This window comes from Pelodiscus sinensis, chromosome 5 (assembly GCF_052426305.1).
Source record: "Pelodiscus sinensis isolate ZL-2025 chromosome 5, ASM5242630v1, whole genome shotgun sequence".
In the NCBI taxonomy this organism is placed as follows: domain Eukaryota; kingdom Metazoa; phylum Chordata; order Testudines; family Trionychidae; genus Pelodiscus; species Pelodiscus sinensis.
Window position 1 is genome coordinate 80,696,205 of NC_143056.1, and position 13,240 is coordinate 80,709,444.

At 41.8% G+C, this 13,240-nt stretch overlaps 1 protein-coding gene across 1 annotated transcript in view; it reads left to right on the forward strand.

Moving 5' to 3' along the window:
• Window positions 1–10,717, forward strand: part of EXT2 (exostosin glycosyltransferase 2) — a 135,103-nt gene extending 124,386 nt beyond the window's left edge. The window contains exons 13-14 of the mRNA XM_075927527.2: window positions 269–351; window positions 7,700–10,717. Coding sequence (XP_075783642.1) covers window positions 269–351; window positions 7,700–7,838 — 222 coding nt within the window. The 3' untranslated portion in view covers window positions 7,839–10,717. The remainder of the gene's footprint in view (window positions 1–268; window positions 352–7,699) is intronic.
• The last annotated feature ends 2,523 nt before the right edge of the window (window positions 10,718–13,240 follow it).

Genomic DNA, 13,240 nt, shown 5'->3' on the forward strand with positions numbered 1-13,240 from the left:
TTAAGGAGCTTGTCATCGCTACTTCTTTTCAGTTGCAGAAGGCAAAACCCCTCCAAACCGTTTTTATTGGGCCCCTGTGAATTTTTCAGTTAGCCAGGCCAGATGGAGCTGAATGGGGGAATGACATGGATATTTTTTTTTTTTTAAGTTTTAGGAGAGTGCTCAGCCTACACTTCAGGCATGTTCAGAGACTCTACTCTACTTTCCAAGCAAGGGGATTAATATTTCTTCTGCCAGTGATGCTGATGTCTTTCGTGCTTTTGTACAGGTGACCCCACGAAAAAAGTTTAAATGTCCAGAGTGCACAGCCATAGATGGATTATCGCTGGACCAGACGCACATGGTGGAAAGGTGAGTGGGCCTCCTTCCATTGCCCATGATGTCTTACTGTGATTCTCAGAGCCAGGTTTTGGGCGTGTCTCTGAAATTAGGACTAAAAATGCACTCTGTCCAAATTGCTGCATAAATCCAGTTATCATATGCATGGAGGTCATTCCTCCAATGTGTAATAAGGCACATGGTCTGAAGTGACAAGTAATCTGTTTAAAGAAAGATCTTTGGAATGGTGCTCTGTTGTAATACACATTGATTGTATGAAATTCAGGTTATCAACAATATTTTTATAAAATATTTTTATTTTATAAGAGAAATTTAAGTGTAATGAGTGTTCAAACATTTTTCAAAACACAGAAAGCTGATAATCTCTCAGAAGTTGACTAATGGGGATGAAAATGTCTGATAAATGGAAAGTTCCTACAGTGGTGCTGTAATAACTAATGTTTAAACAGTCTCTTTCCTCCAAAGATCCCAACGCCTGCTTTTCCTGCTGAAGTATAGTCACCAGTGTGGTTGAACATGGCAGTTCTTTAACAATAGTTGCAACATTTATGATAGGGAGAATTATTTTTGAAAGATATGTGGGGGAGGCCATTTTATAAAGGGTTTAGAACAAAGTACAGTAAACTTCCGGTAATCTGGCACCTTTAGAACCCAGGGGGTGCCGGATTATCAAATATGCCGGACTATCGGAAGGGGGGGCTATGAGGGGTCTGGGGTGGGGTTGGGGGGATGCACTGCCTCGGCGCTGTGGGGACCAACCCAGCAGCACCCCAGCTGCTCTGTCCCAGGTATACCCAAGTCAGCTGCTGCTGAAACTGATCAGGGGCTGATTCCAGGAAGCCGGGGCAGAGCTGCTCTGCCTTGGTCTTCCTGGAGTCAGCCACTGGTCAGTTTCAGCAGCGGCTGAATCGGGGACAGCTGGGGTGCTGCCGGGTTGGCAGTACTACTCCCTAGTTATAGGAGTAGTGGGGCAATGCTTTAGGGGGAAGCGCATTGCTGCACTGCCTGAGGGGCAGTGCTACGGGACCTACCTGGCAGCACTCCAGCTGTTTTCTCCCCGGCTTCCCCGATTCAGCCGCTGGTCAGTTTTAGCAGCAGCTGAATCGGGGAAGTTGGGAGCAGAGCAGCTCCAATGTTCCGGCTGCCCGGAGCACTTCTGGGTTCCTGATGGTGCCGGACCATCAGGAGTACCGGACCATCAGATGCCAGACCATCGGAGTTTTACTGTAGTGGGAATCAGAACACATCTGAGTTCTGTTCTGCACTATGCAGTTTACTAGTTTTGTAACTTTGGGAAAGACACTAAAGCAGTTTGAATCTCAGTTGCTCAACAGGGAAAATATTTGCTTACCTTTTATAAAGTGCTTTGAGATCCTTGTATGTAAAGGGCTATATACTTGAACTGCTTTAATCTGGTAACCCCTGGGAAACAGGGTATGCTGGATTGAAGACCTTGCTGAGCCACAGAATATACTTCAGGGTCTGGGCAGGAGGGAAACAGGTAGGACGCTTACCTGGTGCCCGGCTCCTGGGGGACACGTGGCTGCATGCCCTGTGACACTCCCAGGCTCCAACCCCCTAGTTATAGGAGTAGTGGGGCAATGCTTTAGGGGGAAGCGCACTGCCGCACTGCCGTACCCCCAGCCCTAGCTGGGGAGATGGAGAGCCGCAGTGGACAGAGCCGCTTCCTCTTCCATATCAAAGATGTTCCCAGATTAGGTGTACAGAGGTTCAAGTGTATTACTTATTATTTGTATGAAATTTAGCCAGAATTGCAGAATTGACACACCTATATATTCCAAACATGTATACATGAGCTCTTCCATCTGTTGTGCCCCTCAGGTGAACTCAAGGCTATTGCCTGCTGAGTGTTCAGTCTAAGTTATACTTCTGCAAGCTTCAGACTTACTTTTATCGATCATTCTCACTTTGTCAAGTGTATGGAATAACACATTTGGTCACAAACACATCTGGAGAAAAATTATCTGAAATACACACATGCCTCCTCTTCAAGGGAGGGAGAAACGACAGAAGCAATAATGATGTAGGAGTCCTACACTGATGATGATAGTAAACAACAAATTAGACATGTGTTTGTGGCTGATGGGGCAGTAAAATAGGCCAGTGTAAGTCTCAGCTGCTAGGGCATCATATTATGAAACAGGAAGGAAACTGTTTAGCTGTAGATATACGTTGAATGCACTTATAGCCATAATATCTACAGACCCTTACCACATTGCTCTGAAGAGATTGCATCTGGAACCATGAATTCATTTGTGGCCTCTTCATTGCTAGTAAATATTAACATATTGAAGTGAGGTCAGTGAATATTTGCAAAAGTGGTTAGTAGGTTGGAAGGATTTATTTATGACATGGGATCAAAAGAGCTAAGTATATACAACTTTACTAAGTAATGACTAAATGGAGAAATAGTTTTCAAGTACCAAAGAGTGAAAATACCGTGGAAAGAGATGGGTTATTAACAGTATTGTTAATACAAGGCTATAATATTGTAGAAGGGATTAAATTAAGAAAAGGAAAAAAGTCAGATGAAATCATGAAGTGCTTCCTAACTGAGATCTGTTACTGTATAGAATAATGTCATAAGGCAGGAGTAAGGAAACCATGGGAAATTTAAATGAAAACTGGATGAAGCACTGGAAAATACTCTTTAGGGAGACTATCCTGTATTTGCTGAGGGACAGCCTACAGGAATATAGTAGGGTTTTTTCCTGTTACCATTTTTGTTGTGTGTATTGTAGTAATACCTAGGAGTTTATGGGCCATGACCCTATTATACTTAGGAAAGAAAATTCATATCCGTTATTCCAAAATAGGAAATAACACGATGGACAGTATAACTTCAGAAAGTAGTCTGAGAGTTATGTTAGCTCATATTTAATTTGTTATCTTGTGATGCAGTTGTGAAAAAGGCATCTCCCATTCTGGACTGTATTAACAGGAAGGAAATATACAAGATGTGTTAAGTAATTGTCCCATTGGCACTGGGTGTGGCTTCAGCTGAGATACTTTGTCCATTCTGAAGCATCACACTTTAAGAAAGATGTGAACAAACTCTGGAGAATCCAGAGGAGAGCAACACAAATGAGAAAAAGTTGAACTGAGTTTAGTCTTGAGAAAAGAAGACAGAGAGAACCTGAAAAGTCTTCAAATTTATTAGGGATTATTTAAAGAGGGCAATGGTCAATTGTTCTGTGTTCACTCAAGGTAGGACAACAAATAATTGGCTTAATCTGCAGCAAAAAAATGGGTTATTTACTAGGAAAACTTTCTAATTATGAGTATAGTTAAGCTCTGAATTAGACTTCCACAGAAGTTTTGGAATCCCCATAATTGGAGGTTTTTTAAAGAACAGATTGGATTGGAGAAAGTGTCAGGAAGTAATAACAAATCAAATTTGTTCATAAGTTGACTATGTAAACTACTTGATTATCCAGCTAGAGGAATTTAGAATGGAAGTTAGCAACTGTACCTTGGAGAAGAATGGCAATGATACACAACTAGGATATAGTCCTACTCATTCTTGATTTTTATATTTTAAAGATTGTTCTTATTGTTTAGGTTGACCTGGTTTCAGCACAATAAACCATTACTTGTGTGTATATGAGCTGACATACCTACCAACTACCAAGGTCCATGTAGTCCCATGTTACTAGTGTCAGTTTGAAATGAGTGGGCGCTAGTTGAAAAACTTGCAGGGTGTTCTTTGTGGAATCTCATAAATTATCTATTTGTTTTAGTGGGATAATAAAACACAGGATTCTCAGTGCAAGTTCCCAGTAATTTAGCATTAGCTAGAACTATGTTTTGGTTTTAGGACTTAGCATCCATACTTATTTTGCAATTATCTGCATTAATTATATGTCAACTGGCTTCTGCCGGGTTGAGAGAGAATATAAATGAGAGGGGTATCCCTGACAACAAGAAGCCCAAGTCAGAACTTTGAAGAATAATTCTTAGTTTGTAATGCCCAGTGTCCAGAATGATGGTCTGGGATATATGACAGAGTTCCATAACAGGTCCATTTATATTACTAGAATACTGATTCCCTGGAATGCAGAAGTTGTGACACATTGGTCTTGGCAATTGAGTTAGAACCAGGCCCAAATGACCAGGGATCCATCTACTTGTTGCGAAATGGATGATGTAAAAGGCTAGTAATGGAGATAAACTTTTTATTTTGGGTTTCTTTTTCAAAACCAGCATAGTGACCTGAAGTTACCAGGTGACATGGGAAAACAGCTGGTGATCTTTATCCTATTTCTTGAGGACAGATGATCACCTAGCAAAACCATCTGTGAGGGAGGCCGTTGTTGGCAGTTTTAGCAGAGAAAAAAGAAAAAAGATAGTGGAAACTGAACTCTTTTCTTGTCTCAGAGGTTATGCTAAAATCAGGTCTGGTTACAAGGAAGAGAACTGATTCTAAGGGTTGATTGGCCAGAAAGCTGATCAAATCTGCCAAAGCCAACTGAAGTCTTGTTTTTCAATTCACACTAAGTTAATTCCATGTTGAGCACAATTCTGTGTTGTCGGCAAAGTAAGGAAAGGATGAAATAATTTTTGGAAGCAAAGAGGTGTGTGTTAATCTAAATGTGCAGACCTATAAAAATAGCCAAGCAAAACACCTGCCCCTCTTTATGAAATGACACACTATGTTTTCTTGGCTAAGTAGCCTAAAATGTCTAATGCTTTAAGTGTCTGTATGGTGTGCTGTCCAGAAGTGATGAATCCTGCAGGAGCTGTTCAGCTCTGTGCAGAGGATGAGATCTCGGCAGGTGGGAAGGTACTTCTCCAGGTAGAGATAGTGTATGGCTTGTATCTGACACATTTTGGTTCAAAAAATGCTGCTGTTCAGCCTTATTCTGATGTTTGCTGAGAAGTGACTTCTGTGAGTGAAGGTGAAGGTTCATAAAGGATTTAGTTTGGATTTTTCCTTTTATGATTTCTTTAACAAACGAAGCAGCTTTCAGGGTGCTTACATTTGACCTTTTGGCAGCCTGAATACCCCCTATTCCTGGAATAAGTACAGCATGAGCCATAGCACTGCAAGATTTCCCTATACTGTTTTCTGCCATTCTGCCTAATCTTTGACCTAGATGGATGACCTCTGGAGGAAAGAGGGTCCATTCAGTTTTGGTTTTTGCTGTTGGGCTGCCATTTGGTAGCGGTGTGACAGAAGCTTTTATGATATGGACACATGCCCATTAGGAGCTAGACTGAGACAACTTACTGACTTCACACAGCCCACCAAACAACTGGTACGTTATAATGACTTTGTCATTTTTAGTCTGGGCAGGAGTTGTATCAGTAACCTAGAAGTGAAAGGTTCTGTATTCTCTAGCCCATTGAGAGACAGCAGTTGTACAAACTTCTCTTTCAAAGTTCATCTGTGCAACTAGCTCCTGGAACACTGTTATTCCCTCTACGAGGCTTCAATTTAGATTATGGACTTTGCCACAATGTTAAAAAATAACTGATGATTCTGGGTGCCTCCATTTTTGAAAGGGTGGGTGTTACATACTTTCTGCCAATCAGGGCCTTTGACAGTAGCTTAGAGTGGATACCCAAAATTGAGATGTTAAACATTTTCAAAATCTTGACTCTGAATTCCAATCTGCTGTATTTCATGCTGCTCTAGTCTTCCCCCACTAGTCCCCACACTCCTCTCTCTGCCAGTGCACCTTAATGATGCCCTACAACAGCCCTGACTACTCAACGTTTTGGTCAGTTGGTTCATTCTCTGTCCCTCTATCCTGTCTCAGACCAGGGCCTTTCCTGAGCGGAGAATATTTGTGCCAGTTTACCAGGTGTTCTGTGGTGTTCACTGTTGCTCCTATCTTACTCTTCAAACTCCTTTTGTTTTCCCACTATAAGGATTTGAACACCACTGGGGAGAGAGGAGGCTGACAGCAGAAAATGAATTGTCAGTACTACTTTATTTTCAGACCCTTTCTGCACTGAACGCTTTGTATAAAGTGTTAACAATATAGTTATTTCCCTGCCGATTTTAAGGTAGTAAGTATTACAGGTCAAAAACAACTGTGCAGACATATAACACTTTCAAAAACTTTTCCTGCACTTAAATAAGGAGCTATAGGATGGCTTAAAAATAAGTTCTTAATTTTAGAAATGCGCTCTTGAGATTTTTGGGTGGTGCTGCAGCAGTCCCCATCATAAAAGTATCACACTTAGTAGGGATGATTGGCCAAGTCTGCTCAGGAAAGCTATCCTGGGGACTGAATGACCACCTCCGCCTGAGAAGGGGGTGAAAGTGAGCATGGGAGTGGAGAGCAGGAGAGGCTGGCCTGGAGATTGTTTGTTTGTACTGCTGTCTGGTGCACAGTCCTAGATTGCTTTTTGTAGCAGCCAAAATACTTGCTGATCTTTTGTGTCTTCTGTTAATTTGTGGACAGCAAATGCAGCCACCCTTGAGCATCTTGAAGGCTCAGTTGCTGTGACTTTCAGTGTCACAAGCTTTTAAAAACTATTGTGTTAAAATTAGCTTAGCTCTGTCTGAGATAAGATTAGCTGGGTTTTCCTTATTCTGCCTCCCCCACTCCCTATCTTTCAATGAAGAAATTAAAGGGGGACTGAAAGGTTAAAAATCATGCATTTTAACAAGGAAGGTTTTGTTTTGTTTGTTTTTTACTCTGCTATTGACACCTGAGATTATTACAAGGGAAAGAATGATCAAATCTCTAATGAATTTTTCACTAAATTTAATGCTTTACTGTTCAATTTTGCTTTGTCTATATAGATAAATTAGTCAGTTTCCCTTTGTAGTTTTTTTATTCTGTTTCTTTTTCAGGATCCAAGCACAATCAATGCTGCCAAGTTCATAAGAGAATGTTTGTTTATTTAGTAAAGAAAAAAGATTTCTGATGAAGTCTAAAACAGAAAAAAACGTTTGCATGGGTCTTCAGTTTTGTGTGTGCTTGGTTTTTGCAAAATGTTCATTATAGTTAAATTTGATCTATCCGTAGCACTTTGAGATGTGTTGGCAGCTAATCTGTTCTGCTTTACAGCATGTGTGTTGCTTTAAGAATGACTGGAATTCTAGGGGGAGGGAGAAGGGAAGCTTTGACCTCCATGTGCACATGTGTTGCTGGCAGCATCCCCTTGCTCTTCACTATGATTAAATGGATAAATCAAAGAACACCAGTCCTCTTCTAAACCCTCATATAGTGAGGCTCCCTCTCCTAATTCCTAGTAGCCAGTGTGGAACAAATATTTCCATGAACACGAGAGATGATTGAGTTCTTTTTAAGCTAGTTATTTTAGACTGGGAACTAGTAGCTGACATGATCACTTAGTTACATTGCTGTCTTTTTTCACACAGGTCCGAATGCATCAATAAGTTTGCCTCTGTCTTTGGGACCATGCCTCTGAAAGTAGTGGAGCATCGTGCTGATCCTGTTCTGTACAAAGATGACTTTCCTGAAAAACTGAAGAGTTTCCCCAACATCGGCAGCTTGTAAAAGGCAGCGTGGAGACAAACTTGAGTATATTTTAAAAAAAGTGAGGGAAAAATAAAAAGATGACCAGTGCTAAGATGAGCCTGAGGCCTGGAAGGAAAATGCACACATGATGGTTACAACTAAGGGAAAGAGGGGTAATGCCAAGTTTTGATACAGTACTGCCCTAAGTATTGTGAAGGATAGACTAATGTGCAGCAGCTATTTCTGTGTTACACACAAATACAGACCACTGTATGCATGGGTCTAATAAAAATGCCAAACGCTTTTTTCCAGGGGAGGCTTTATCCAGAAGAATGAAATGGAATCTTTTTGCGTAAGGGGTGCCTTGCATGGCTCACCTATTGTGTTAAATACACTCTCTTGGTTTGATGAAGCCACCAATCTAAATACCAGCTGTTTTCAGCACTGACTACAACATGCATCCAGCCCATTTTCCCCCCTATGAAGTTGGCATGCCTACTTCCATTGAAATTAATTTTTGGCTTTAAGTAATTGAGCATCAAGGATCCCTACCTGGCCTTTTTGCTTAGTAAGATAAATGTTTTTTTCTTTTTAAAAAAATCCATTCTTATGTCATAGAGTTTAGGGGGCTAAACATTTTTGCATTAAAAGATTTCAATGGGAGTTGATGCAAATTAGAGCCAACAGGGTGGTCTCCTTAATTTAAAGACAGATTATATTTACCATCACTACACCTCTCATACATTTGTATAGATCTCAGGTTTTCTGCTATACTCTCAGAAGATGGAGAGGCCTTACTATGTTTTGCCATTCCAAAGCTTTTTCTTACTAAGATGGAACAGTTGTTTTTGCACGTACTGGGGCAACAGCTAAAATGTATGTTTGTATATGTGAGCCCTCTTCAGAAAACAATGGGCTGTAGGATAGATTGTCCTATATCTCCATCTGCAGGAATTCCACTTGAGAGCTGGTGCGTGTATGTGCAATATATTAACAACACATACTTAGCAAACAAACCCATGCAAGCTGTCCTCATTTGAAAAATTGACATAGGCTAACCTGTGATTAATCTATAAAACCCACTGCCACAGGACTTTACTTGAACAAATGGATTAATGTGGTTTTTAAAAGGTTATATATTTGTTATTGGAGCGTCAAACTGTTTCTCCATTATTAAAGTTGATCTGAATATTATCTGTCTACACTAGAGACAATACAATTTTCAAGGATAATCAGTCCTTGTTGCACCAGCATACAAACTGATCCCAAGTTGGAATCAGAGATAAATTCTCCTCTTTTCCCCGTCGTATAGTGTCCTTCTATTTGATGCGCTATGGGTAGTTTGCACTTTCCTCACTAGCATCCAGTACTGCTAGTGTTGCAGACATCATAATTGTTGGACCATCTTTGTTACAGTATGAGCATTCTTATAGTTCTGCAGCAGGACACGTGTTAGAAATCTTAATCCATCCCCCCTGCCTTGAGAGTGATAGGTAGCAATTGCAAAAATCAAATGGAAGTCAAAGACCAGAAACAGGAAACATCTGCTCCCTGTTTGTATCACCCTAGTAAAACTTTCCTCATTGCCCAACCCAGTGGAAGTGTTGGGAATGAGAAGCCTGTTAGAACAGTAGCTGTGAGGTGACACTTTGACATAGCTCTTTCAGGGCAAATGTCTTTAAACTAGATTGTCCTATTCTTGGGAATGTTTAAATTACCAATAAATTCTAGGACTTGTTTCTAGGATCTTGCAGTCTTTGCTACATCTGCTGAGGGATGGTAGTGGGCAATGCCATGGATAGCTGTCTTGGTTATAAAGCTGACAGTTTGCAAATAGGGTAAGGAACGCTGTTTCTCTGCTGTTTAATATTTCTTCCCTGCAGCCTCCACACATGCACTTACTTCCTGAGTCTGTCTGAATTACATCCTTGTGCTGGAGTATCACAGACTGTAGCTCACCATTAAATAGCTTGTTTTTAAAAGGGACGTTATGACAGTATACTACGCTACTGAATTGACCCCAGAGATGGGGCTGACCTGAGGATAGTAAAGATTTGGGAGTGTCCCAGAGAGAGAATTTCTCCCATGCACACAGTCTTGAAAGTGCTGCAACCTGGTAGTTCCTTCTCAAGTTCTATACAATGGTTACATGTAGTTTTTGCACAAGGTAGATTTCATACTGGAGGGTGGGGGTAAATGGCCTCAAAATAAAAGTGGTTGGTGGCAGCCTGACAAAGACGAGCTCTGGGAAGTTCTAAAGCTTGCCTGTTTTGCCAGCGGAAGTAGGTGCAGTCCAAGATATTACCTCACCCACATTGTCTCTCTAAAACCCACCTTACATCATCTATAGATTTAAAACACTAAGTGGGTAACAACCCCCCATAGCCAAAATCATGTAGGGGCTTGAGCAAGTATCCCTTCCTTGATATGCCCAAGAGCTGTTATATCAATTAACCTGTTCTGTTTTGTCCTGCACCATTTCATAGTTGTTTTTTGTATTCCAAGCTCTCTTAAATGATGTATGCCTGTATTCTGTGGCATTAAAAGTGACCTAAATATCAAGTTCAGCAGCTGTCAAGTCTATAGATTGGGCCACCTGGTTGTGTTGTTTTTGAAAATGACTCAAAACCTGTAAAATTTCAAGTATGTGTGAGAGAATTGGGATAATTCCATTGTTGGTCATTAACTTATGATCCTCGTTAACTATTCAGCTTGTATATTTTATATAAAAAAAGTTTAATGTGTCTATTAAAAAAAATGAGCTCAAAAGTGCTTCTATTCTGTTTGAGTTCTGAAGAGATGACTTGTGTACTTTCCCTAAAGAACTGTAGAAGCATTCTGAATGGACAACTGGCAGGGATTGTTTCTTTTTGCTAAAGCTGTATTAAAATATGAAACTCTAGAAATAATCAACACTATTTTAATGACTCAACAACTGTTAATGATGTTGGTATTTTTCAGTGGGAGCTTGTACTCTGGACTAACTCTTCCCATATACTCCTCCTGAGAGGGTAGTTTTGATTTGTTTCCTGACATTATTCGGCTATACCATTAAGGCTGGAGGAACAGGGGGGTTGACATCCCTTTTTACCCAAGGGTTTAATTGTAATGCTATGGATGTGTGAAACTTCCCACTTCTTCTTTGAGTGATGTCCCCATGGGTGCTCCATTGTTGGTGTCAGGCTCGTCCCGTTTTCGCAGATTGGAGATTTTTTTCAAGCAGTATCTGCTCAAGCTGTGTATGCTCATATGTGGCGCGTGAGGTATGAACCTTTGAAGTTTGCGCGCGCGGCATGACTCGCCTCAGTTTTCCTCAAACCACCCTCAGTCACAGACGGAGTCCAGCCACAATCATTATTCCTCTCGCTTGCAGAATGATCGTGCAGCACACTGCTATCTTGCCAAAATAATTACATCTTGTATTACCCAATGTTACTTGTTGCACAGCAGACCTCTTCCCACAACCCATAGAGCTCACTCCACGCTGGCCGTGGTTGCGTCAACTGCCTTCCTCAAAGGGGTCCCCCAGCTACGTGGGCATCCAGCCACACTTTTATGAGACTCTGCTGTCACCCCTCAATATGAGAGGAGTTCTGCCGTATCCTCGGCGGTTCTTGAATCTGTGCACACCTCATAATCTGAAGCCCACCGTCTTTACTGTGGGTAATGCTTAGATGCATCAACAGTGGAGCACCCACAGGGACATCACTTGAAGAAGAAAGAGAAGTTACTCACCTTGTGCAATAACAACAGTTCTTCGAGATGTGTGTCCTCATGGGTGCTCCACGATGCACCCTTTCTTCCCCGCTCTTCGGATATATCCTACACTGATGGGCAGTTACGATGAAAACTGAGAAGAGTCGGGCTGCAATCGCGAACTTCACAGGTGCAAACCGCACTTGCCACATACGAGCATGTGCGACCTGAACAAATACTGCTTGAAAAATCTCCAATCTGCGGCACTGGGACAAGCCCAACACCAACAGTGGAGCAGCCATGAGGACACACATTTTGAAGAATTGTCATTACTGCCTGTGACGTAGTAGGGGTACCTTGCTGGTTGCTATGCTGGGCAGTAGGCTATGGGTGACCTCTGCTGGCGGCAGCACGGCCCAGCAGGGCAGGGGGTGAGTCATTATGCAAAGAGGGTCTCTCAACCTGTCTGACCAGCTACCCCTCAGGGAGAGAAACAAAGGAAGGTGGAATGCCGCCCCTGGCTGGGGGGCAGGGCTGGAAGAGAGTGGGTTAGTCTCTGTCTGGTATCATGGAGGTAGCAGCCTAGGCAACAGGCTGGGATTTAGGAGCCCAGACTCCCCCATATCAAGGGGGGCTGAGGCATCCTAGGCCTGCCCTGTAACCAGATTACATCTGTGCTGTGCTGTATCCTGGAGAGGCAATAATCTCCCTCTATTCTACTGGCTGGTGGAGTCTGTTCGTGCCATTACGGGGGTGCAGGAGTCAGGAAAACCCCAACGCGCCGTCACACTGCCCAAGGTAAGTAACTTCTCCCTTTTGCTGGAGTGTCAGTCTTTTTGCAGTGTTAAGGTTACGTGCTCAAGAGATCATTTGAGAGACTTCTGAGATGACCCCCCTGAATAAAAGACACACCCTGAGAAAGGAAGCTGCAAACATGAAGGGTCTGGATCTTAGGAGAAGGGCAGATAGCTAGGCTATCTTGACAGTGGCATTCTTTGCAATGGCAGCTTCTTATTTCCTCTCGGTTCAGAGATACTGCTGTGTGCTTATTAAAATACATAGCATGCTGAAAAATTATTTAAATGATGGTGGGGGCACCTTTGTTATTTGTCTCGAAGGACAAAGTGAGATGGTTGCCCAGCCAGTTGTGCAAGTTTCAGCGATACATTTTTAACCTCACTGACCCTGTTGTCTCTTCCCTACCTCACAGCTCTGCTATCTGATTACAGGACATGCCTATTAAGTCTCCAATGTTCTGAATCGCTGCTTTCCTGCTGTCTCTAGCTCGTACACTGAGCCCCTGATGCATCTTTTCTAGTACTGTTTGAATTTGCTTTACTGCAGCAACTATCTTCAAACTATATTTAAAATTAAGTGAACCCTGGATGCCTAAATTAGGTTCCTGAATTCATATAGAAATAAAAGTGGCCTTACTTGCAAAGTTTCTCAAGACCTACAGATCCCATTGCTTTCAGTGTATGGGTGAGCACTGAGCATTTTTGATGAGCGGGCCTCTTGTATTAAGGTGCCCAAGTGTGGAGTTAGGAAGCTACTTTTAGCTATTTGGATTTGAAAATGTTGACCTGATCTTTGACAATGGATTATTCTGGTAAATGAGGCCACTTTGTGCATACTTCTGTGGAAGCTGAAGCAGAGTCTGTTACATTGTGTAATAAATGAGAAGTCTTGTGGTATCTTAGAAACTAACAGATTTATTAGGGCATAAGCTTTCATGAGTAAAACCT